General features: G+C 42.3%; 1 protein-coding gene across 1 annotated transcript; it reads left to right on the top strand.

The window, feature by feature from the left end:
* The first annotated feature begins 443 nt into the window (after positions 1 to 443).
* LOC111831048 lies at positions 444 to 1,617 on the top strand. Its single transcript, XM_023784558.1, has 5 exons — positions 444 to 497; positions 576 to 673; positions 772 to 846; positions 932 to 1,021; positions 1,132 to 1,617. The coding sequence occupies exons 2-5, from the start codon at positions 584 to 586 to the stop codon at positions 1,615 to 1,617; spliced, it is 741 nt and encodes a 246-aa protein (XP_023640326.1). The 5' UTR covers positions 444 to 497; positions 576 to 583.
* Positions 1,618 to 2,105: the final 488 nt, after the last annotated feature.

Genomic DNA, 2,105 nt, shown 5'->3' with positions numbered 1-2,105 from the left:
ACAAAACCTCGAATAAAAAGTAAAAAAACAATTGAGCCTCTTCGTAAGACAAGTTCTTGATATAAAGACATTCATCAAACAAAATCTTGGGATTTTTAGCTGGCATACCATCAAATTCAAAAAGGTTTTTCAGAATACCATTTTGTCATGGGTCTTAGCCCAACTACCATTTTCCAAATTTATTGGACGTTTTTTCCCTCTCTTACACAACCTGCAAATAAACCAGACGTGGGACCGTGGACAGGAAATGTATTCTGAAAAAATGATAAAGTAAAGAAAAAATCAGCTACAATTAATAAAAAAAGAAAAATCGAGAAATGGTAATTTCGATTTTTTGGAAAACAAATCTTTTCATCTTCCTTTTTACCCTACCCACCCGTAAATATCTACACTTTCCCAACTTTACCATTCCTTTCCTTTCTTTTCAATTATTTTCTTGTTCACAACCTCCTCGAAAGCGACCGAGACCGAAGTGGTAACGTTTCTATGATTCTCTGGTACAATCTTCTTCAAAGTTTTTGCCTTATCTAAATAGATTATGTCCATACTAACTCATCTATTGTCCACCCATATAGGTTCAGACATGGACGATTCTGAACAAACCGACCTGTCAACCCGTTCGACTGGCCTCCTCCGCATGTCTACAAGCTCCCTCCATAGTACTCGGCAAACGGTGGGTGATTACTACATTTATCAGATTTTGATTTTCGGTAACACAATGCCGAAAATCAGATCTACGAGATCCCTAAGCATTTTTTCATCTTTTTTCAGGCTTCGGTCAACGCAAGAGGTCAATCCTCCAACCCATCTACGGGTGATGCTAAGAAGACCAACTGTCGACAATCGGTTAGTTCTATTATTGTTTTTAATCTTGTCTCCATCAGTATCAACCAGGTCAATCCGAAACTATTTTAATCTTTCGCAATTACAGCCACGCCTAAGGCAAGCCGGCCAAACTGGAAACCAAACTCCCCTGCAAAGAAGTACTAGAGCGGTGAACATCAGTTCCACACCCGAGCAGGTTATTTTGGTGTCCACGGGCCTATTGGTGTCCATCTCGACAAAAAAAAGTCCACAATTTTGTCCGATTTTTGTCCATTTACCTAATGTTATGTCCATATTATTTTGTAGCGGTTACCAACTGTGCAAGAAGAACCCTCCTCTACGACTCTCCATCCATGCAGTGCCCCTGCAGTGGTACCTGAATTGCTCCCAGAAAGGGTTTTCGCTACGGACCGGTACCCTCAGAACGGTCGGATCAATTCTTACTCAAAAAAAGAGTATCTCCTGGACATTGTCGATGTCCTTGATGGTACGCAGGAGTTAAAAGCAATACGAGAATCTCCATTTGGTCCTTTATTGGACTATCCGGTCCGCAGGTCGTCTCTATCCGGTAAACTTGTCCACAATATATTATGTCGTTCTCTGCATACGGATAAACAACACGAAATATGGTTCGTCTTTGGTGGTCAACCCATCAGATTCTCCCTTAGAGAATTTGCGCTCATTACTCGGCTTCCGTGCGGTCCTTTCCCGGATCAAGAAACCATACTCAAGTCTCAGACACTATGCAACACTAGGGAAAGTTACTGGCAGAAGCTGTTTGGTAAGAAATAGGAGGTTGTTACCATCCAAGAGATTGTGACCATGTTGAAAAGAGACAAAAGGCAGCCGAAAGATTTGCGGATGCACGGCTCCAAAAGATTGAGACTTGCCCTTCTCGTCATTGTTGAGGGAATTCTCATTTGTAACTCCCAGCCGGTTAGAGCGTCTCCGGAAGTCGTGGAAATGGTGAAGGACTTAGATACTTTTTACTCTTACCCATGGGGACGCGAGTCCTTCTTGCTCACTTTGCGGATGGTCAAGGTTGGCTCCAAAGTCAAAAACGTCGATGACCTAGTAGATAAGCTAATGCGCTCTCACACAGCAACACACGGGTTCATTTTGGCACTCCAGCTTTTTGCACTACACTCAATCCTGTTGCTCGAGAAATGCATGCCAGATGGTTATGACGACCAAACCTTCATTTTCAAGAGTTCAGGATCAACACAACCTAACCATAGGTGGGAGGATTATGCAGGAATCCCCAATATCATCTCAAGCAT

The sequence above is a fragment of the Capsella rubella genome, unplaced genomic scaffold, assembly GCF_000375325.1.
Source record: "Capsella rubella cultivar Monte Gargano unplaced genomic scaffold, Caprub1_0 scaffold_4, whole genome shotgun sequence".
Classification (NCBI taxonomy): domain Eukaryota; kingdom Viridiplantae; phylum Streptophyta; class Magnoliopsida; order Brassicales; family Brassicaceae; genus Capsella; species Capsella rubella.
The sequence above is the reverse complement of the archived record's forward strand: the minus strand, read 5'-3'. Positions and strand labels throughout refer to the sequence as shown.